At 38.4% G+C, this 21,975-nt stretch overlaps 2 protein-coding genes and 1 non-coding gene across 3 annotated transcripts in view; 1 reads left to right on the top strand and 2 right to left on the bottom strand.

Moving 5' to 3' along the window:
- Window positions 1–3,789: 3,789 nt before the first annotated feature.
- LOC128876949 (cilia- and flagella-associated protein 276) lies at window positions 3,790–14,285 on the bottom strand. Its single transcript, XM_054123794.1, has 4 exons — window positions 14,236–14,285; window positions 5,259–5,473; window positions 4,635–4,775; window positions 3,790–4,304 (listed from the first exon to the last, which is right to left on the bottom strand). The coding sequence occupies exons 2-4, from the start codon at window positions 5,460–5,462 to the stop codon at window positions 4,098–4,100; spliced, it is 552 nt and encodes a 183-aa protein (XP_053979769.1). The 5' UTR covers window positions 5,463–5,473; window positions 14,236–14,285; the 3' UTR covers window positions 3,790–4,097.
- A 949-nt stretch (window positions 14,286–15,234) lies between these two features.
- Trnav-aac (transfer RNA valine (anticodon AAC)) lies at window positions 15,235–15,307 on the bottom strand. Its single transcript has one exon. It is a non-coding gene; the product is annotated as a tRNA-Val (tRNA).
- Window positions 15,308–17,410: 2,103 nt separating this feature from the next.
- Window positions 17,411–21,975, top strand: part of LOC128876216 (prosaposin) — a 6,163-nt gene continuing 1,598 nt past the window's right edge. The window contains exons 1-10 of the mRNA XM_054122393.1: window positions 17,411–17,644; window positions 18,621–18,726; window positions 19,036–19,390; window positions 19,555–19,860; window positions 19,939–20,127; window positions 20,204–20,323; window positions 20,409–20,672; window positions 20,754–20,888; window positions 20,960–21,127; window positions 21,215–21,434. Coding sequence (XP_053978368.1) covers window positions 17,608–17,644; window positions 18,621–18,726; window positions 19,036–19,390; window positions 19,555–19,860; window positions 19,939–20,127; window positions 20,204–20,323; window positions 20,409–20,672; window positions 20,754–20,888; window positions 20,960–21,127; window positions 21,215–21,434 — 1,900 coding nt within the window. The 5' untranslated portion in view covers window positions 17,411–17,607. The remainder of the gene's footprint in view (window positions 17,645–18,620; window positions 18,727–19,035; window positions 19,391–19,554; window positions 19,861–19,938; window positions 20,128–20,203; window positions 20,324–20,408; window positions 20,673–20,753; window positions 20,889–20,959; window positions 21,128–21,214; window positions 21,435–21,975) is intronic.

Genomic DNA, 21,975 nt, shown 5'->3' with positions numbered 1-21,975 from the left:
TTTTTTCCACCCCCGTTTCACTTTTTAATCCGCTTTCCTTTCGCCGAGGCGAAAACGAAGAGGAAAAAAAGCGGAAGCAATATCGCTACCAGCTTCTTTTTTTTTCGTGCATGCCGGTCCACGAAAATAGAACGTGAACCATGGAGCACGTACAATCGTATAATTCTGTCAATGTATTGTCAGCTGGTAGGACGAAATTAAGGTGCTATGTAGTCATTTTACAATTTTTATCAAAATAATTGAGTCGACATAACCGATTTGAATTTGAATTTTGGAAATTTGAAGTTTCAAATGAAACAGTATTATTACTTGATATATTAATACTTCCATTTAAAATTAAAGAATCTTTTGTATACCTTTGTTTCGGAATACATGTATGTACAATACAAGAAAAGAAGTTTAAATTAAAGTCGATCAGATGTCCATCGCGACCCTGACAGGCGTATTTTGTTATTAAAAAACAAAATCCTAAAGCCCCTCGTGAAAAACCCTTTAGAATCGGAATGACTGATGAGAATTCACGGCGGTGTATTTATTTAAACAACAGAGAAAGCGGAAGAGTCGCGCGTTCTCACGGAATTCGTGATCGCACGACCGTGATTTCGCTCCCCCTATTCTAATAGAAAAGACAATTGAAGCGGAAACCCCTCCGCTGGAACGGCGGCGCGGAGTTGTTTTGAAATAACTTTAAAACGTTGGACAAACACTCCGGTGGCGTGGCAACATATTGAACAGAAATTAAAAAATAAGCTTCATAAGCTACCGGTCGTATAGATGTGACCTCCTAGAAAGCGGGTGGCTTCCTCTCTGTATTACAGGGGCTGAGAAACCAGATCGACACGAGTAGAGGGTAAACTTTCAGCCGCGAACCTTCCACTGTTTGATTTAGCACGTACCTTTCCAGCTCTTCCATTATTTATTCCTAGCGACACACTGTACATCGATTAAATTTTACGTTTCTTATAAATCGACACGAGTTTTAGAATAAAATTAACCCTTTGCAATGGACATCTTACTTCTAACTAATTTTATTAGTGATTGTGCAGGATATACAGTCAATTCCATAAATATTCGTACATTCTATGTCTATTCAAGAAGTTTGAATTCTTCATTATAAATATGTATATGAATAAGTTTGTACATGTATATATTTATATACACATCAACATATTCATATAAACATACACTTGAAAACATCTAACTTACTATTTGATTTAAACAAATTTCTTCAATAGACGTAGAGGGTACGAATATTTATGGCACTGACTAGAGGAGTTCCTCGAATTTTTCAATAAAAATATGATACATATACTGAGATCCAGAATATAAAATAATTCCTGATGTAATGATACAAATTAATTCGTAATCTCTAGTATTATCCTCAATATAAAAACAATACCAGCAAACATTTACAGTCTCGTGGAGAATTCTTTCATATTGTGGAATGCCGAACGTCAAGAAAACTCACTGCTATCATTCGTTTAATAGAGCCTATTTCTGACTGTCCTTTATAACGTCGTTTGCGGCTTTGTCTTGACAGTACGTAGGTGAATAAAGTCGGGGGAGCAAAAATGGGACCGAAAGGAACGATAAAGCTCGACGGGTGGCGGCAGTGTGCACCGTGCTGATAAATATAACGTAACAAGTTCACTGGAATAACAACTTCATCCCGTGGGGATCAATGAGACTTTGCCGCGACTTTTACGCAGAATTTCCTTTCGAGTAAACGTATGCGAGCGGGAATCGAAAAGATGGCAAATCGATTATTGTTTTCGTTTACCTTTTCTTCGTCGAACGTGTTTCGTCGTTTCGCCGTCTACAAATTTTAAATATGCACACTTTTTCTATCGCATTTTTTACATAATATTTATCATTGAGGAATCCAGCAATGATCGAAATTTGACGAAAAATGTGTCGACTCGGGAATCAGCTTAAATATGTAACAGAGACGAGAAAGCAATTTATTTCTTTGGTTGAAAACTAATTGCGCTCGATGCAACGGGGCACCGTGAATTTGCAATGACGCGGACAATCTTCCATTTCGTTAACAGTGTCCCCAGGAAGGTGGCAGTAAAAAGTAAATTAAATAAGAATTAAATACAAATAAAACCGCTCAGCCAAGTAATTGGCTGGTTACCTCGCTCGTTACCCACGGACGGTCTGAGATCTCTCTGCCCTTATTTCCAGCACTTCCCTTGCGCCCTAACTGGAGAAGAAGAAGTATCCGCGTCGATAGTCATCCGATGTGATGTAAGTCACGGGAGACTTATTTGATTCGTCGTCGCGATCGACGCTTATTTAAAAATTTAGCTGACGCCACCTGAACAGAGTAACAGGATTTATCTACGACTGGGAGAAGAGTAAAGACAATGTAAGATTGATTAATTTCCCATGTTAATATTTTATGCTTCACTCGTGTAAATCATATATGTTTAATTGAATACATATGATTTTTCTCGTTTAGAGTTTAAATTGTTACTTAGTTATTTGAAAAATCCTCGAGTATGCTGATTGCTCTCTCTACTCAAAATAACTTCCCAAAGGAGTACTCGTTTCTCAGCCGAAGAGAGACAAACTCCTCGAGCTCTATTTGTAACTCAAAAACAATCTATCCATTTTGTAGACGTGACAAAATAATACCTTGCACCACAAAGCATCCTAAATGAACAGTAAAATCCTCAGACATCCTCAAACACCTGGTTCACCTGGAATAAATTTCCGAACGCTTCGAAGTCGAAGAGAGAGCAACCCCCTCGCTACCTGTAAATCAGAAAGCTATCGGCGACATTCTCGCGCGAGAGGACAACGAAACAATCGTCTCTGTTTCCTTCAATTCACCTTCCAATGTCGTTAAAAAGATAAGGGTGCTAGTGAAAAAGGGTGAGCTGGCACGAGCCGAGGTGGAGTTTCTCGTGACGAGGCGGTCGCCGCGGCAATCATGGCAGGATTAGGCGTATGTATAAGGATCGAGGTGTCTACCGAAAGAGGGTGGCCCTGAGGGGTCGGAGCAGGTCAAACGGGGGCAAGATAGACGTCTGCACGGGGTGAAACATAAATGATATTCCATGAGGAGCATATGCGTACGGAGATGGCTCCACCTCTGCGACGTTATGCGGCGAGGGTGGCCGCCACCCCCCTGGCAGTAGGGTGCTGGTTTATTACAAACAAGGATTACCCCGGGTAATGGGACATTCTGTCCCTTCGGTTGCTCAGTGAGAACGTCCTGTGCACTGACTCACGCTCTTCGCCTGGCTCATCGTCAGTTGTCTAAAAGGGCGAAACCGAAACTGAGCTGGGAGATCGCAGCCAAGATTCCAGAGGGATTGCATTATGATATCGCGATATCTGCACGAACAAATTTGTCAACACGATCGACGCTGATACGAGCATATGTACCCCTAACACCCCTAGTTGTTGCGCATAGATGAGACGATTGACTTCTTTTAGCGAAGCGATAATCGTGATCTTTTTAACGTGTCACATATGATTGTGCAGTTCTTTCTCAGAGGCAAACTCTAAGTTTGGTATTATATAATAGTTTCCATTGCTATTTAAAATAAGAAACTTTCCAAATTTAAACCATAGTTTGTCTCTGAGGTACAGATATCCCTCACCTTTACGTAGAATTGCCAGATGCACCATTCCTACGAAGAAATATGCAAACATAAGACTAACATCGACAGAAAATTCAATCGAAAGAAAAGATTCCATTTCATATTTAGTTCCTCCTTTAATTAAAAGTACAGTATTAAAATGTAAATACAACAGTAAATATGCAATTATAAATAATTCAATGCACCCTCTACCTGTTATTCACAAACGTAACAGGCGCAAATATAATTATCCGAAAGCGTTATAGAAATATCTACGAAAACACGATACTCAAATGGAGAATGCGAATTAACTGTGATAGTAGCAGATCCTCCGATTAAATTATTCGAAAATGAACACTCGAAAATGAGTATTCGTAAACACATAGAAGCGACCGATCGCGGCAATGATAATTATAAAATCGTCGATTTAATTTCCTCAAATACGATTGCTAGCTTAGCTCCGGCTCCCGGGGTATTCATTTCAAACACCGTACAAAGCCGTGTTTAAATACTGTAAAAAGTTCCGTCGATTTTGCGACTGTATCCAGGATTAGATTGAACCGAGTGTGGACCGGTGATATTCAATTTCACGTTACTCGGATGGATTCTCCTCTCCGGCACTGGTCCGCGATAACAATGCGCGCTCTTGAGCAATAATGTCACCGGGTCGTCTTCGAAATCTTCGCCGAACGAAGTTGGTCTATTGTGAACCTTTCGAAAAAAACACATACCTCTGTTGCTACGTTATTCCACGTAACCAACCAAGATTCATTCACGTGAACAGTCTTCCAAAAGATGCTTCAGGATTTTATTTGTTATTTTAATTATGATGACATGTACTTTCATTCAAAATTACAAAATTGAATATATTCTTTACTATCTTCGTACTATCGGAAAATAAAATTCTGAAGGTCCTTTTAGGAACACATTGAACTAGCCATAGGAAAAAATAAACCTCAAAAGAGGTATTACTCTAGCAAACTTTAGGACCAGCAACTCAAAAATTCAAACTCAAATTGTTGCTACTACAGGTCACCTTACCTCGATCCGATTTTTCAAAACGCGCCAAGTCTTTCTACCTAACGACTCGGGTTGCATGGTAACGTACATTTTGGGCACCAGGGTGTCTTTACTGTGAGTGTATACGGTTGTCAGCGCCAAGTCAAGAGCATCTTTGGGTACCTGAATAAAAAACAAACTAATAAATCAGTAGAATATATAACATGTCCACAGAAATTATATCCCTTTCAACAATTCAATTAACTGTGATCTTATTCGATATCGGTTGCAAAAATATTCATGAGACAGTCATAAACATATTCATGAGACAGTCTAATGTAAAAATGTATCGCTCTATATACATAAAAAAATATTTTCCATCACATCTGCAGATGACTTTCCAGGTTCAAAATGTTTACTATATCACTTAATCCCAATGGATACTAAACAATGCCTAAAAGACACCTCATATAAACAAAGTTACGAAGTTAACACAGTAGTCAAATCGTTAAATTGCTATTTCGAAAGATAAACTATGCTTTTACTGTTACGATCGTTTAATATAACCAATCTAGTGAGGAGATATTTATTTGCAATTACCATGCTGCGCGATAAAAAGATACTCGAGTAGCGACAAGGAATCCAGGTTAATGCGCGGCGTATTACCTGTAATCTCATAAGTCTGGCGTCTTTCCGTACACTATTCAGCGTATGATGGGCAAAGAGGCGTTCGTGAGATTTTAAGTTGGCGCTCCAACGTTTATCCTTTGGCGAAACTTTATCACCCAGTACAGGTCGTCGCGTCCACACTCCCTCGCGAACTATATCCGGCACGGGGTAAGGATTTCGAACGTAACTCACTTCCGCCATTGTGCCGCGATCTGCAACCATAAACGACCCCGATTCCCTGTAACGACGTGTAAACTCGGAGTAACAAACTCTTGGAACATCGCGCGACGGTATTCACGACTGGCGTGAAGTGTGCTCGAGATTGTTTGTCCAATCGATTCGAGAAAACGATATTTACGTAATTATAAATAGCAATCTCATCTACACAGGACTAAAGCTAGGCCAAGTAATAGTTGAATGGGCTAAACTAGGGTTGAGAAAGGACGAGCACAGCAAGCGGAAGAAAGAGTTTAATCGCCAACCCAAACAGATGACTAGTTGGATGTAAATGAAGACGGAGAGGTCGTGTATGAATGGCGGCATTTGGAAGAAGTCTCGATTAAATTTCACAATAAGCTCTTTCACAACTGCTGAACGGGGTAGCGCTTGTAAGCGACTTTGGGGAGTCTTGCGAGACGCCCTTGGAAAGTAGCCTAACCGTAAAGGCGAGAATGTACAAAAGGAGGGAATGAAAAGGGCTCGATAAGTGGACACCCTGCGGTGAATGACGGAACGCAGACCGCCTGCATGAATTAAAGGCGTTCGTTTATGAATGAGCGTGGATCAAAATTAAGATACTTGGAAGGAAATGGTTCGTGTGTGGCTGACGACAGCGGCGTTTGCCGAGAAAGGGAAGCCAAACCGGATGTTCATCCTTAAATCCGTTTCTGAATAGAGAAGAAAGGGGATCGAGTGACCCCAAATACCTTTGGAAACTTTTATCGATACACTGAGTGTTTTTAAACTTGACAGGTTACTACAGTTTACAATAGTGAATGATTTGTAGATTAAAAATGAATCTTTATCGAATTCATATAGATGCAGTAGATGAGATGAGATATGTCCCACGAATACGCGAATTTTATCCAGATTTCGTTTCTTTAATATCTCAGCTTCAAAATTAATTTTCCAGTGTTCTATTAGTTTCAATTTCTTGAAGCTTGATCACTTACATATGGCTAATAGACAGGTGTTAATACGAGAACACCTGAAATCAAGAAGAATCGAAGAAGGCCCAACGTGAATGAGTACGCTCGGTTCCCCGCATTAAACATGTTTTGCTCGGGAGGTGGTCGTCCATGGCCAATGCCGACGTCCAATATTAAACCCGCAGTAATTTATGTTAGCACGAGCGTGCATAATGCTGTTTGTATAAAGCGGTACCGCCACGTGTCGGCTCGTGCCACCACTGCGTATCACTCCCGCCTCCCTTAATTCTTGCTCCAACTCGGTTCACAGGCGTCATACACGACCCTGCATAGATACGTTACTGCGATTTTAAACGTGCGAAAGACGTGGCACCATTGTACACGATTTACATTACAGATCAAAGTTGTAACCTCAACTATCTTCGTATTAAACGAGACACTAGTTATTTTGTTGATTCCTAATCACGATATGACAGAATACATTAACTTTTCTCGAAGAAACTGTAGTAGCATATTGGAATATTGATCACATAGATATTATCATTGGTTGAGTAGTCTATTACGATTGTTGAAGAAAGACACAATACATTGATCTTCCAAAAGGGCTTTCAGTGTTAAAAACTTCAAAGCTTAAGTGTTAAAGCTTCAGTTTTATTACTAACGCTTCCCTAATTAGTCCACAGAAAAATAAAACCCAAGCTGCACAGGACATTTCCAACTTCCCAATGCTTTGTAACTTTTATAAATTCTGTTTTCACTTACTCGACATTCAGCATTCGAGTACAAAGCATTGTCAATTGACTGGGAAACTTTGAATAAAATATTGAAGCTAGTCAAAAGATTGTACACATTGGAAAAGCACTTTGTAGAAAACCATAGTCATATCTAAACAGTGACTGGATTAAAACAGCAAACTGTAACTGCGACGCCAAACTTAAGGAACGTTCTCCCCGACAGATGCGCCGGTTGCACGATGGGACGAGGGTGTCGAAGAATCTTCCGCGTCATTGCGCGGGCACGGTATCGTCCACGGACCTCTTCTTCGACGCCCCCGGGCTACGATACAGGAACCGACACGCGTAATCGCGTAATCGCATAATCGTGGCGCGTGCTGAAGTTCGGGTTGCGGGAGCTTTGCGTGCGTCTACATCGGCGCACGTGCGACGTTGCGCGGCACTGAATCAACACCGATCGCGAATCACGGACCGATTCGTGAATACCGAACACGGCTGGCAAAGCCTAGCCAACCGTTTTACGAGGTAATTGTTGCGACCACCTCCGCTAACAACCACCAGGGAAGTAAGCAACCGTCTCGATTGGAAGAACGCTGATTTGTGACGTGGACTGATGATGAATTCATTCGGAAATTCATGTTTGTCGTTGAGGATTTCGGTGAAAGGATGCATTGCTGAAACAGTAGGTCGAAGATAGTCGATAATACTGAACAGACTAGATGTCATTAGTGTTTAGGAGTAATCAGAGGGATAACCTGATTTCTGACAATGATTTTAATTTATTTTATGGGCCGAACGACCTCTCACGTCAGAGATGTGCGAACATATAAAAATAATTAAAGTAAATCGAGGCTCCTAATCCTTGTCAACGTACTATAATAATTCACAGAGCGCGTCGGCTGAACGTCGAACATTCCTCACCGAAATCCATCGGGAACGTGTAAACCAGCGTTGTATCATGGCAAAATATCATCTCGGGACGCGCCCGAGGGGTTTAGATTTCGCCAAAACGCGAAGCTGAAAGGCTGCCGGCGCGGATTGTTCGCGCCGCGAGGAGAACAATGCAAACAATGGCGGGGACGAAGCGCTGCGGTGAGACCCGGCTTACGCGGTGAATACAATTACATTATGAACTCGATTACCATTTAAATGGAAACAAACGTGAAATGCTAAAATACACCAACGACTCCCTCCCTCCTACGCCCCTCTGTCGGCCAACCTGCGCCGCCGTGCCTCTGCAACACGCGCGTAAATGTGCAACCACCTCTCGAGTCCTCGATCATCGGTATGCAAATGGGGGTTGCACGTGTAAGGGTGCGCGGTCGCGTTCGGCCCACCCCCGCCGCCACTGCAAACTATCTCGCGTCGGAGAGTTTCGCTCGTCGGAGAATCGGGATTCCAAAAAATTATTTGCTCTAATAATTCCTTTCGATCCGTGCCCGGAATTAATTCCGCCCCCGGGTTAATCCGAATCTTCCGATCGGTGACTTTCTTTATTTGGACAGCGTCCGAAGTACTGTTTGGAAAATTAGAGCCCTCCATTACGTCGAAATTTGTGGGAAAATAAGTGAAGAGGTTCATTTTTCTATTTGGGGAACTGTGAAAATAATAATGAAAATAATTCCTTCTGCATTTCATCCAGAGAATTCTGAATATTAATTAAACGAAAAACGTCTCGGGTGTTTTTTCCCTAGCCACGTCGATCCACCAGCTATATCATCAATGGTTTAAACGAATTTATTCGTTCGATTTAGTAACAATAACTTTTTAAACTATGCACAAGTGTTATGGTTGAGAAGTGACGGTGTTCGATTCTTTGATCGTTGTTACTTTGCGAGAGACGTTGCCCTGTGTGTATTTATACGCGCAGGGTAGACATTTCTTCTCGTCTGCGACAAAAGATATTTATACCTCGAGGTGAAACGTTCTCGTGTGAAAATTGTCCTGTCGTTCGCTTCGGCTCGCTCCCTACCCCGGACAGTCGTTGGCGAAAGACTTCCGTTTAACGCGGCCCATTGTCACCCCAATTCTAATTATTATACATTTAATTTCCTAATGAACTGTATCGAACGCCAGGGTCGATGAAACGTCGCACTCGTGCACTGATTTCACGGGCCACCTGTCGCACTACCGTTGTACCCTCCCCATTGGTTTACGTCGAATTGGACACGCACGGTGTAAGACATTATTCTACGCGAGGGGTGCATCGAGGTTGATGAAGACACAAGTATTTCTCAGACTATCTACTCTAATCAAAAGTTACACCGAGTATCTTTAATATTGGAACAGTTAATATATATTTTAATTTATTTGAGAATGTTTATTGCAAGAGGTTGCGCTTTTAGTGGTTCACTTATATTCACTATCGTTAGACACGTTATATATATATATGAGCAAGTACAATTTCAATATTTTAATGGAGAGATTATCGTGGTTGCTATGAAATTAAATATTGAAACGTATAGATATAACTAGTACAACACCTACGATAGTCTCAATATAGCAGAAACATATACTATAATTTTATGTGGCTGTTTACGTGAAATAGTAATGTGATGATTTTAACATAAGTTGCACACAGGACCAGCGTTCCTCATTCCAAAATTCACAAAAGAACGGAAACCAGTGGCGTGCCGTTTATACTTTACTGTTTGGACCTTTTCGAACAAAGCTACATCAGTATTTATTTCCTTTTTGTGGTCGTATGGCCCTGTCCATTACATATTTCTTCGTCGATAGAACAGTTTGTTTGCCTTTTCCATACTACAATAATTCTATAAGATTTTAAGTTCGGTTGCTTCATAAATTACTCTATCTTACACGCTTAAGAATTTTCTAATCTAAATCTAAAGATCTTATTACAAGTTCGCAGCCATTAGTTCGCTATTACTCGGAACGAAAGATTGTTCGAACGATTTATGTGAGCAACCGAACTTAAAATCTTATAGAATTATAGTAGTATGGAAAGCGGCAGATAAACTTTTTAACTTTTATTTACTACTAAATATTTATTCCAAAGCGAAAGTTTTCCAACCATACGTGAAGTCGAGGACCCGGGTCTCGTTTCTGGCACCACTGCCATGAAGAACTACCAGCGAACATACCGCCTACAGAAAAAAAGAAGAGGACGGAGAATGGATTCCTAGCAGATAGATAGGTGCGGTCACTGTCAGGAGGGTTGACAAAGGCTGACCAGGGGTAGGTACATTCAAATGGTAATCGGCGCGCGTCTAACATACACCGACCCTCCGACCCCCGTGCTCACGCTTAAGGGGGTGCGAGCACACCCTTGGCATACACCCTGCACATTCGCACCAGAATCCAACCAAATATTGGCAATATCATCCCCGGCATTGCTCTCCGCGACCTGCCTCCTACACTCGATGGGAAACGATGTCCATTTGAATGCACGATTCCATTACCGGTGTCGATATATCGGCTGGAGGATATTACAGGATTAGAATTGCAAGGGAAATCTGAAAGAATACCCCTGAAACTCGGTCATGCTCGGATATATATGATACACTTGCGTTCTTAAACGACACCCTGGTACAGTTTTGCACGCTTGTATTAATCCTTTGTTTTTATTAACGTTTCACGCAGCAAATCTACAATACCTAATGTTTCTTTAGGTTTAATTTCTTTGGAGCTTGAAGTGTCAATAAAATGATTGTAGGTGAAGTAAAGGTGACCTTATTCTCAAATCTAGATAGCTTAGAATTCATGGCAATAAAATGCTAAGAAACATCTCGAGTTGCTGGCAGATACCAGAAAAAAAGGCCTTGAGTGCAAAGCGTTAAGTTGTGTGGCGCATACCAAGTGTATATAGAAGGTGTATACAAGGGTGTATTTAGGATTTTGTTTTTTAAGCCTTATTAGAGACAGTTTCAACCTTACTTGCCATTTTATCCCCTCCATATCTTAACACCATGCAACAATCGAGATCTTCGTGCAATAATCAAAGCTTTACTGCCTAATATTTGTATTCTTCTATTATTCTAAAAATGATTTGAAATCCTACTCGATCCAAATTTCTTCAAGAACGTGAAACACGAATCAAGAAATTTCTTATGTTGTATTTGAGAATGTAACAGCGAACGGTCTGGGACTGGCTCTAAATTACGAAGTGTTTGTCATCCGGCGGCATATTTTAACAAAATTCCCCATGCATCCCGAATTTGCTGGTCCACGGCGTAAATCATAACAGATGGGGGAAACAGCCTCGTCCTCTAACGAAATTTTTGCCCGAAAACGCATTGTTATACAGCTCACGGAGGAGTCGCAGAATTCGTTGAGGTGAAGCATAGAGAGCAGCAACCGGGGGTTGAAGCTAGGTATACGAAGGGGGTTGGACGTTATTGTAACGCAGGGGATGTTCCTGGTAGGGCTCTGTGTGTGTGCGCGCGCGTATAGCAGAGTTGGTTGCCTTTCTCTCATACATATTCATCAAACGCTAATTAATCATCGCCGGGCACACCCACTGCAAGCCACCCTCTTGGCAGCAAGCGGAGCTCGGGCAAAAAAAAAATACGAGCTCCGCAACGCAGACACCTCTATATATTACAGGGTACATCCAGATGTCGAAACCGGCAGCCGCGCTGGCGAGATTTTTAAATGGAATTGACAACACTGAAAACGATCGCGGTGAGTAACAAAAATTTATGTTTGCCGAGCGATTGCGTTCGTTCGGATTACGCGCAAAAATTACGAACCTGGGATCACCGATGGCGAAATTTCGACTGTTACCGTTCGGGGATGATTAGAGAATCATTCGATTACGGGATCATTGATACTTCAACTACTGTCTTCTTCAGAAAGAGTTTATAACTTGAGAGAAGATTTTTTATATTGGTATAATAAGAAACGGCGATTCGTGAAAGTGGTATGAGTCTATCGTTTTTGAAATAATCGTAGCGTACAGTTACGTTTCGAAAGAAATTTTAGTGAAGAAAGTAAACCATGATAAACCAGGTTTCGAGTTAGGGAAATATAGGGAAATCGAGTTAAATTTTGCACGAAGAGTGAAATAAAATGAAGGAGTAATACATCGGCGGTTAATTCGAGTGCCGATCGCTAATTCGATTGAAATAATTGAATTCAGGTGTTTCCAGAGAATGAAATATCCAAACATGGGAAATCTTAATAACGGGGAAAGTTGCTTTCGCGATCATTGCATTCCTGTTAAAGTGCGTCGACAGTTGCCACTCTTAGGGAGCGTAACAGTGCACGGACGATCAATCTAAATTGTAATTTCGTAATCCCATTAAACAGGAGGCCACCTTAGCACGCACTTGCTCGGAGGGACCTTGGTTCGGCTTTCACGCGAACGGGGATGCGTGTAATTAGGTATCGTTTATTTTACACCGAGGCACCGCAGTTAGGGTGACACTTTCGGCTATATAATATATGTATACGCCGTGGGGTCCTGAGCTGGCGTATACGCGGCCACAGTGGTGGTAGTTGCTCATAGAACGCTTCACTGCTAATGCGATACGATCATCGTCAGCCAGCCGTCGTCCATTGATATTATACACCGCGGGGTATTCCCCTTTCTTCTTTAGCCTTTCGCTATTTTCTACCGATCAAACTTCCGTTCTTCCTCCCAGACTTTCACGACGAATCGTCGTACAGTTAGAAAATTAGTATTTTCCAATTGTTTCCCTCCGTAGCAAAAATTAAGTGGAATACTACTTAAAAAGAAGCGAATGCAATCCTAACGATTAAACCGAGACTAAATAGAACTTCATCCTAGCGCAAAAATCGGCATCGTGTTTTGACTGCCAGCATCCAATGGCGACAATAGCAGATTGCGTGCTGACAAATGAGCGACCCGGGACGCGACACGCACAAGAGACATATGGCCCTATAAAAAAAAAAGCGCGAGAGATACAAGAGATGGCCTGCTGCAACCATCCAGTCGATCCGATATTAATGGAGACCAAACACCGCACATTCTGTGTCGCTGGCGTCCCCGTTGTGTGTACACATTGGTGCGCCATTATGTCCCTGTTATAATGTGTACACACACCCCCTTTTGCAACAATGGAATGATCTATGATCGTGCCAAACATAGATCGCTCGAGTCAATTTTTCGCCCTTCTGCTTCCCTTTTTTTTCTGTTCCAAGCTATTTACGTTCCTTTGCGTCTGTCCAGGAAACGCCTCTTTTCTATGGTGTTTACATTAACTTTCTATTAGAGGACGTCTCCGAATGTCGAGCCATCCTATTCGCGAAACGGTAGACAAATTTTAGAGAGCAGTTCTAAAAACGAAAACATTAATGTTTCTATCCATTGCCTTGCGTAGCCCGGTGAAGTATCTCAGGATTGGAGCAGTTTAAAATTGAAACATTCCAGGATTTAAACATTTTACAATTGAATTCATTGGCCTGAGTTGTTTATCTTCCATTCGTTGTTCGAGATTTCTAGCTGGACGAGAATTTTGGCCCACCCTTGGGTATCGTTAATAATAAGACATTCGATATCTTTGCGTTTGTCTCTTCCTCTAATATACTCGTATAGTAATCACGGTGACGAGCGTGAAGTTGTCGTAGTAATAATATTCACAAGTCGCAACAACCCCACAGGTGAAATGATCAAAGTTTACTAGCGGAGTTGCTGCCTGTGGCTGTCGCCGTCAATTTCTACCTAATATGTCACGTAGAAACTACGGAATTGCCCGTAGGGCGTCTTTGATCTCGCCCCCCCCCCCCCCCCCCCAACCGTGCTTGTCCACCTTCCGAAAACTCACCCTTCGAGTCGCACGCCACGTACGAACGCGAGGGTTCCTAAATCCAATTTTATTGTTTGCACGCTCTGGAAATCCGAAATTACGCGACTCCAGCCGTGGAACGTAAGTCGTTCTTCTCGATTTTAGGACGATTAAAACGTTGCTATTACAGTAAGAAGCAAAACTGAAGCGATGGATAAAAATTAGTCTGATGTGTCTATTGATACCACTATTTGTGCTACAAGAGCACAAATTTGAAAATAAAACGGAAAATAAAACTATGATATAGACCTGCGTTTAAAAAATTTTTGTTAATAAATGGTAAAGTTACTATAAAGCGAAAGTTGATTAGAGAAACGTGTACCTTGATAGTGAGAGGGAGTATATCAGTAGCGAAGCGAAGAGAAACGTTGGCTATGAACTCTGTAACGTGTTCAATTACTATCTAATGTATATCCACCAAAAATTAAGTCGATACCGAATGTTTTCCAAGGAAACAATATTGTATTCCGAGTATTTGACAACACCTGTCGTAATAATCTTCAACCTCTTTCAAAACAGTACCTGTTTTATCAACGGAAGCTACGTTACAGCAAAAGCTACAGACGATAACTATATTGAAATACAACTTCGACGATTCAGCGTGCCACGGTTGATCGAGCGGGCAAACTAATCGATTAGCCAATCCTAAATATGCGTTTCATATCGATGGTCGGTAACGTAACAAACAACTATGTTTGGATATGGTAACACTACTACTACTTTGTGCATTACCCCCTCCCACACGAATTATCATGTTACTGATGTAGAGAGCACGCGAAACTGATTTACCTACTCAGCAAATACATAGGTCGAGTTTTTTAAATAATTCCAAAGATTTTTTCACTATAAATTATAGGGCTATAAGTAGAGCTGGGAATATGGGAAAATTCTTCTTTGGCGATCGATAGCGTTGCTAAAAAATGACTGAACCAATATATGGGCGACATAAATTTTAATTTCTAGAAATTCGTTATTCTGGAAATTGTGTAAATTAAGTGTTAGGTGTACGAATAAATTAAACAACAGTTATGTTAAGGATACGAAAGTTTTATGGCAGGGTCAGACCAGCCAAGGAGACTCTTGAGGAAAACCAGGGGAATGTTGATTGACTCGGTCAAGCAATCAAGTGTCCCGTGTCGATTGGCAAACAACCCAAAGACATTGTATTGCTTGGAAGAATACAGATGTTCCTGAAGGGTCCGATCAGTCATCAGTCTTCAGTCTTCAAAAACTTGAATTTGTTCTGGAACAGATGTGATTAACATTCGTAAATAAATTTTTATTTCGTGTTACTACAAAAAAATAAAAAACAAAAAAATCATGTTTCCGCCCGGGATCGAACCGGGGACCTTCCGCGTGTTAGGCGGATGTGATAACCACTACACCACGGAAACACTTGATACGTGTTGATATTTTATATAATTTTCAGGTATTATATTTTCTCACAATAAACAATTGAAATAAAAAGTGTATACTGAAAGAAAACTGAAGGCGTCGTGACGCTACCGCGTCTCTAGATTGGAACAATGATAATAACAAAATATATTAAAGATATATCAATATAAAAATATGTTTCTACATTAATCAATATTTCATCAGTTTTACACTTCAATTAACTAGTTTGTGGAAAACTGTTTGTTAATAATTCCATTTATTTAACTTCGTTAAGGACATTACCACGTCAAATGATGCTACGCTTTTAAATAATGGACGTCAGTGGTACTACTTGAATCATATAAAAAAATGTACACATTCTATATTTATTTTTAATTTCTTACTATTAACTCAAACAAGTTCAATTATACAGATAAATACTGCATGTTTCGTAATATTTAGTTCCCAGTGTGTACCTAATAAGCGTTTATCATCAGGAAATTTTTCTAATCATACGTGATAGTAATCGGTTAAGAAATCATAACTGTGTTTTTTTTTTGCATTCTGTTGAGTGCTGCTACGTGATACATTTACAATAGATCTAAGATTACTATCTTTTAACGTCTAAATATAAACGTACTTTAATTTTCGAAATTACAAGTAGGCTAAGCACGGGACGTGAAGTAGTATGTTTAAAATCCCCGTATTTAACAAATAATTCCTGAAAATACCAAATATCATATTACATAAAAGCTTGTAAATATTATATAATATTAGGATTCCACATTATAATTTTTCGCGAGACAAGAAACATCTCATATTGGACCTCATTCGAGATGAAATCTTAAATTTGTAAATGTCAAGCGTACAATTAAACACACGAGAGATAGGGACATTTATGGTTCGCTATTGACACAAATATTATAATGTTTAATAATAAACGCATATGCGCGATATTTCAGTATCGACAAAGAAGTTTTATTTTTTCAACTAAATAACTGTTGCAGCGACGAAGTGGGAAACGATAACGTGAACGCAAAGAATTCCATGTTTTCAGATAAATTATTTTTTGTATGGAACCTTATGAAACGAAGAAAGAAACATTTCTATAGATTGTTAAATGCATCACAAATTCGTGATAATAACGTTAAGAAGGCAATAGAGTAAATGAGAATTGATGTGATCTCAAATAAAAAAAAAACAATTAATAACATTGTAAATTAGACAATATGACCAAGCATTATTTTACATGACTTATTTCTATTATATATATTTCAGTTAAGTAACGTAAGACACCTGCTGGAATCGCACAATATCAAAAACATTTTGCGCAGAAAAATATACTGCACGAGAACCAATATTAAATCGACTACAAGACATCACGTTTCAGATGTAAAATTACGTACGTACAGTAATATGTGTGATTCTGTACGAATCTAACTTTAATAGATATAAGCTATTTTTATTCTCACTTTAATTACGTAAAAAAAAAAAAAATCAAGAGGCTGTAATACGTGATCGTGATTTCGATTGCGTATACATTTATGTTCGGTTGCGACAAAGAAATATCGGTGTATACAATCGATCAAATGTTGTTACTTTATCATTAATTTATCGTTTATCTATTGTTGACATATTAGTGTCACACGTACATAATTGTGATCCGATAATATTCTTCTCGCGCTGTAAGAAACGATATCTTCATTGTTTCTTTCTTTTTTTTCTTATAAAAAAGCATGATTAGGAAGGGAGAAGTCACGATGAATAATCTGAGAAGTTTGTTTGTGCCTTGAATTTTTCACTTCTACGCCGACAGGGGACGCCACTGTTTATTTTAGGAAAAATTAATTCAAGGGTTATTAATTAGAAAATATAATCTAAAAGGATAGATGATATATGTAATAGTAGTCTCGCTTCTGAGCAATTTAAGATGCTTCAGATTTTATGAATGCAATCTACGGCCCTACTATCAACTTCCTTGTGTACAACGCATAAGGGGGGGATACGTCACACGTGACGGTGATGCGTAATTCTTATTGGCTGACGAAGAAAATAGAAAGAGAACGATAGTGTGAACGGATCGGTCAAAGAATGCGTATAAACGCTAGTAACAGTCATCTGACAGCAACATTCGGTGGAGGGCTGTCCGATAATTCGTCGATACTCTGTTTTGCTGTAGTACCGTACGGTATCCATTACGAAAGTAGTCAGCACGTCATCGTTAAATGGATCGTGGATAATACCATAACAAAGAAATAACGTTATTGCATTGTCGATTTGTACGCTTTCTCCAAAAAAATTAGGAAGTGAAGCAGCGAAAATGCAGATCTTACTCGCGCTAAGCGCGATTATAGCTGGTGAGTGTTTCAATTGTTTATTATTCAATGTTATTTTTCTTTGTTCACGACGCAGTTTCTCTATATAATATGCACTTTTCTTACTCTCTATCGGGTATGAGAATTTTTACGCCACAATTTTTGCAGTATTACGCTGTGCATACGCGTTATTGTTATCGTACATTAAAACCACAACATTATGAAAATTATTCTATTTACTAAAGCATGTTACTATTTAATACAATTTTTCTGTACGTTACTGTGGCTAATTAACACTTTATTTAGCGGGAGCCTATTTTTAAGCTTTTAAAATTGCAGTATTTAGCTATTCGAATTTATTTACTGTGTTGATGATTGTCTACTTACAATGTTCAGTGTTTGGAAACAGATTTGACTTTCAATGTACCCAGTAACAGTATGGAAGAATTATTGTCAGCCTAGATTGGCATATGATACTGTAGAAAATTCTTCTTTGAATTAAAGTCTGTTTCTAAATAGCCCGGTAGATAAAGTGTTAATTACCTTGCTATTGCTCACAAAAGATGGGACTTGGTTATTTAAATGTACAAAAGATGAGTCAGAGCTTTAATACTTGTTGTAGTAGAATAGTTTGTGATTAACAAGAATATCATCATGTAGGTATTTGTGTGTATCATGTACAAAGTACATTTGTATTGGTTGAAATTAATTCTGTATCTGTTTTGAAACAAAAATATTGAATGCAATGAATACATTTATTGTTAAATTAGCATATAATAAGTCACAGAAATATTTGTACTTTCTCAATTAGTGTTTCATAAAAGTATACATTGATGGAAAGAATGATTTTTTGAGAATGTGAGATACTTTTGGATAAGAGTAAGATTACTGTTATGTTTAACTATTTAAAGCCCAGCTGCTCATGTAAACTTAAATGTCTATGGCAAGTCTCTATTTTATGTATGAATGACTTGTATTTTCTAGATTATTTAATGTATTATAAATTTATGTGTTTCAGTATCTACTGCTAGAGTAGTAATTACTGCTGAGGGTCCAACTGACCTTCATCTTTTAGGGCAAGAGGAATGTACATGGGGACCTTCATATTGGTGTGAAAATATTAAGTAAGATGGATCAGATATTATAATACTGTGCACATATCTTACAATAATAGCAGTCTGCTTTTAATCATTTTTTTGTAGAAAATGTATATACTTATATAAAAGTCTTTCAGTAACTGTAAACTTTCTAATACCAGCAGCTTCAATATATTCTTACATTATTACCAAATCATATCTATGTTTCATTGTAAAATAAAAGTTTTTAACGTACATCTCTGTATTCACATTATTATTAATGCATTGCATTTTTTGTATTAGTACAATGTATGATTATTACAAGATACAGTAATGTTCTATTTAATTTGACTATAGAACTGCAGCTGGATGTAATGCTACTAAGCATTGTATTAAAACAATATGGAATTCTATGAAAGTACCAGAAGATAGTGATGATGTCTGCACTGTTTGCAAAGACATGGTTCAGCAGGCTCGTGATCAGCTTGAGAGTAATCAAACTCAAAGTGATCTCAAAGCTGTTTTTGAAGGAAGTTGCAGACTGATGCGCATTAAAACAGTAGTGAATGAATGCATAAAAATTGTAGATCAATTTATTCCTGATCTTGTAGAGACATTAGCATCTCAAATGAATCCATCTGTTGTTTGTTCAGTAGCTGGTCTTTGCAATTCTGCTCATATCGATAAATTACTAGAGGAATCCTCAATTAAGGTAAATTAATCTTAACATTTTAAGTATGTTCAGCATTGTTAGATACTTTTGTATGTTTTATAACTATTCATACAATTTCAATTAATCAGCCAATTTCACATAAGATTCTTTACTATATAAAGGGTAATATTTATCAAGTTTAAGATTTAGGATATATCTTTCAGGTTGCTGAAATGAAGACTCATTCTTTGGAAGACGACGAAATTGAGCCTGATGAATGCACTAAATGTTATACAGTCGCAACGCATATGGAACATAGACTAAAACACACCCCACGCGATAAAATGTTGCAGCAAATGCTTAATTCCTGTGCAGAATTTAATACTTTTACAGACGCTTGTTCAGCAATCATTTTGACAAATTTCGAAACAATTTATACTCATTTACAAGAAAATTTCAATGCACAAAATATTTGTCACTTATCTGGCCAATGCAGTGGCAAATTCCACAAACACGAAGATGCACATAAGGTCAGTTTAGGAACATTTTTTATGTTACTAATAATTTTTAAATATTCCAATCAACTTTAATGTGTAAATTACATTTAGACACCTGAAGTAGAAATCAGACCATTATCAAGTGTTGGTATGGTTGAGGTAGGTGATGATCTTCCATGCAAATTGTGTGAACAACTTGTTGGACATTTAAGAGATCTTTTAGTAGCTAACACGACCGAAGCGGAATTCCGTCTAGTCTTAGATGGGTTGTGCAAACAAACAAAATCCTTCTCCAGTGAAGTAAGCATCTCAGCATTTATAGTATATGCATTTTTATTTGCAAAATAAATGATTAATTATATGTATTATGTTTAAGTGTACTGCCATAGTTGATGAATATTATCCAGAAATTTATGAGTATCTTACAAAACGTCTGAATAGTAATGCTGTTTGTCAAATGTCCGGAATTTGTCCTGAACCTGGCAAAGAAATGCAGGTGCATACTTTTCTTTATTAATAACATATATATTACGTAGCAGTTAAATATAAATAGTATTAATTTTATGTTTAATGTTATACAGGATGCACCAATTTGGCCTTTACTACCTAACAATGTAGCTGAAGTTGGAGTACGTATGCTTAAAGATTCAAAGAAGAAATTTGAAAATGATAAACACCAAGAACTGAGTGAAGCAGAAGTAGAATCAATGCAATTGCCTATTGAAAGAATGTTACCTTTCCCAATATCAGAGGGTCCACTGACTGTTCACGGAAAGGGATCGTGCGCACTTTGCGAATATGTGCTACATTACATACAGGACTCCATAACGACTCCCGTTACAGAGGTAAGAATTATGAAAATATTTTTATGTATAGTTCAACAAAGGAGAAAGTATAAGATACATTATTATTAATTTATTGCACAGGACAAAATCAAACACGCAATACAAAGAGTATGCACAAAACTACCAGGAACTGTAAGAGGCGAATGTTCAGAATTTGTAGATACTTATGGAGACGCTATTTTAGCTATATTAGCTCAAGAAATTGATCCATCCCAAGTTAGTATACAGAATGTACTAAGTATTAATTAGTATAATGATAACAGAAATGACATAACAAATAATTGTAGGCATGCCCAATGTTACATTTCTGTCCAAGCCAACAGTTAATGAATATGTGGGAAAGTGTTCCATCGAAGTATATGCTTGAAGAACAAAAGAATAAGAAGCCCAGTTGCCCATTATGCTTACTTGCTGTGTCACAAGTTTATAATATTATTAAAAATAACAAGACCGAGGTGACAGCATATACTTTATTTCTATAGACTTAATAACAATATCTTTGAAAATGTAGCATCACTAAAGGGAGATCATTCTTTTTACAGGCTAACATAGAATCTGTGCTGGATAAATTGTGTATTCATTTACCGCGTAGTCTATCTGAAGAATGCACAGATTTAGTGAAAGGTTACAGCAAAGAACTTGTAGATTTATTACTTGCAGACTTGTCACCTCAAGAAGTGTGTGTCTATATTAAACTGTGCGACGATAACAAGAACACTGGTCCAAGAAACCTGTTCATTACAGACAACAGCGGCGAAATATGTATGTATATAAATTACTAATTACTGTTCGTAATTGTTTGTCAATGTTCAATCGGGGAATAAAAATATAATATACATTTAAAATTTCAGTAACTAATGAAATACCAGATACTTCAGTAAATTTTGAGATAGAAAACGAAGAAGGCGCTACTTGTGTTATTTGCGAGTATGCTATGCGCTTTGTTGATAAAGAGCTTGGTAGCGAAAAAGCAAGAAATAGAGTTGAAAATTCTGTGCGTACTGTATGTAAACATCTTCCAAAAACCCTTTCTCAGTCATGTGCACAATTCGTTAACAAATACGGCGATGCTATAATTAATGTTATTACAAAAGATGTTAGTCCAAAGGAAGTTTGTAAATTCATGGAATTGTGCGCATCGTACATGCAAGAGGAATTCGAAGGTATTTCATAATATAATTCATAATTGATATAGGATTATAATTGTATTATAAATAGATTTTATAAAACATTCTTATTTTAGCAATTGATAACGATCAAGACACTTCAGTGAATTTTGAGATATCGGCAGATACCGAAGGAG

This window comes from Hylaeus volcanicus, chromosome 5 (genome assembly GCF_026283585.1).
Source record: "Hylaeus volcanicus isolate JK05 chromosome 5, UHH_iyHylVolc1.0_haploid, whole genome shotgun sequence".
NCBI lineage: Eukaryota > Metazoa > Arthropoda > Insecta > Hymenoptera > Colletidae > Hylaeus > Hylaeus volcanicus.
Note: the sequence above shows the minus strand (reverse complement) of the source record. Positions and strands in the feature narration are given on the sequence as shown.

Bases quoted from the DNA above. Each gene is read 5' to 3' on its own strand.
- LOC128876949 (XM_054123794.1), bottom strand. From the start codon at position 5,462: ATGGCGGAAGTGAGTTACGTTCGAAATCCTTACCCCGTGCCGGATATA. The intron at 4,776-5,258 runs GTAATACGCCGC...TTTTTTATTCAG, and splicing joins CCAGACTTATGAGATTACAG to GTACCCAAAGATGCTCTTGA. The intron at 4,305-4,634 runs GTAAGGTGACCT...TTTTTTCGAAAG, and splicing joins TTTTGAAAAATCGGATCGAG to GTTCACAATAGACCAACTTC.